We start from the raw sequence: 644 nt of genomic DNA, 5'->3' as shown, positions 1-644 counted from the left end.
AACTTATCATCAACTCTTGCGCCTAGACACCTGACGTCAGCATGCGCATCGCAGCGCAGATCTTTTGGAGTGGCGTGGCGCCCAACTGACCCGCAGCGTCAGGCTTCTGCTTGAAGTATTCGTCTTGGTCCGCCATGATCTTGTCGAACAAGTCTATCGGAAGCTTGAAGTTGCGACGGAAGTGCTCGGTGTCGTAGATGGGCAATGGTCCCCAGTAGTCCTAGTGAAGCAAACGGGCGTAGAACTCCCGCTGGCGATAGTTGTTAGGGCGCTTGCCCAGCCGCGAACCACCACGTACGACGGCTTCATCTTGGGACTGTCGGCGTTTGGAGCGGATATACATGCTGACGGCCTGCTTTAACACGTCGGGATTGCTCACTTCGTTGATGAAGGCCATCGGGTCCTCCGTCGTAGAACTGTAAGCGAGCCAACAGATCTGTTAAGATATCTGTGTTTATGGAGCGTTTACATCATGATGTAAAATTTATTGGCAACCGGTGTGGGTCTGAAAATGTAAATTTTGCTGATGTATTGATGTACTTTGAAGATTTTTACATTTCTAGATCAACTGGTGGGGATGCTCTTGTTCCAATCGAAGTGGCGATATAAAATATAAAACGTTTGAAACTCTCCGGATGGTTACA

At 49.1% G+C, this 644-nt stretch overlaps 1 protein-coding gene across 1 annotated transcript; it reads right to left on the bottom strand.

Annotated features, from left to right (window-relative positions):
- Positions 1–22: 22 nt before the first annotated feature.
- On the bottom strand, positions 23–397 carry H257_07061 (hypothetical protein; the record flags this gene model as incomplete). Its single annotated transcript, XM_009832479.1, has 2 exons — positions 23–220; positions 299–397. 2 exons carry the CDS (start codon positions 395–397, stop codon positions 23–25), a joined length of 297 nt encoding a protein of 98 aa, XP_009830781.1.
- Between the last annotated feature and the right edge of the window lie 247 nt (positions 398–644).

The sequence above is a fragment of the Aphanomyces astaci genome, assembly GCF_000520075.1.
Source record: "Aphanomyces astaci strain APO3 unplaced genomic scaffold supercont1.14, whole genome shotgun sequence".
In the NCBI taxonomy this organism is placed as follows: domain Eukaryota; phylum Oomycota; class Saprolegniomycetes; order Saprolegniales; family Verrucalvaceae; genus Aphanomyces; species Aphanomyces astaci.
This window is presented reverse-complemented; position numbering and strand designations above follow the sequence as displayed.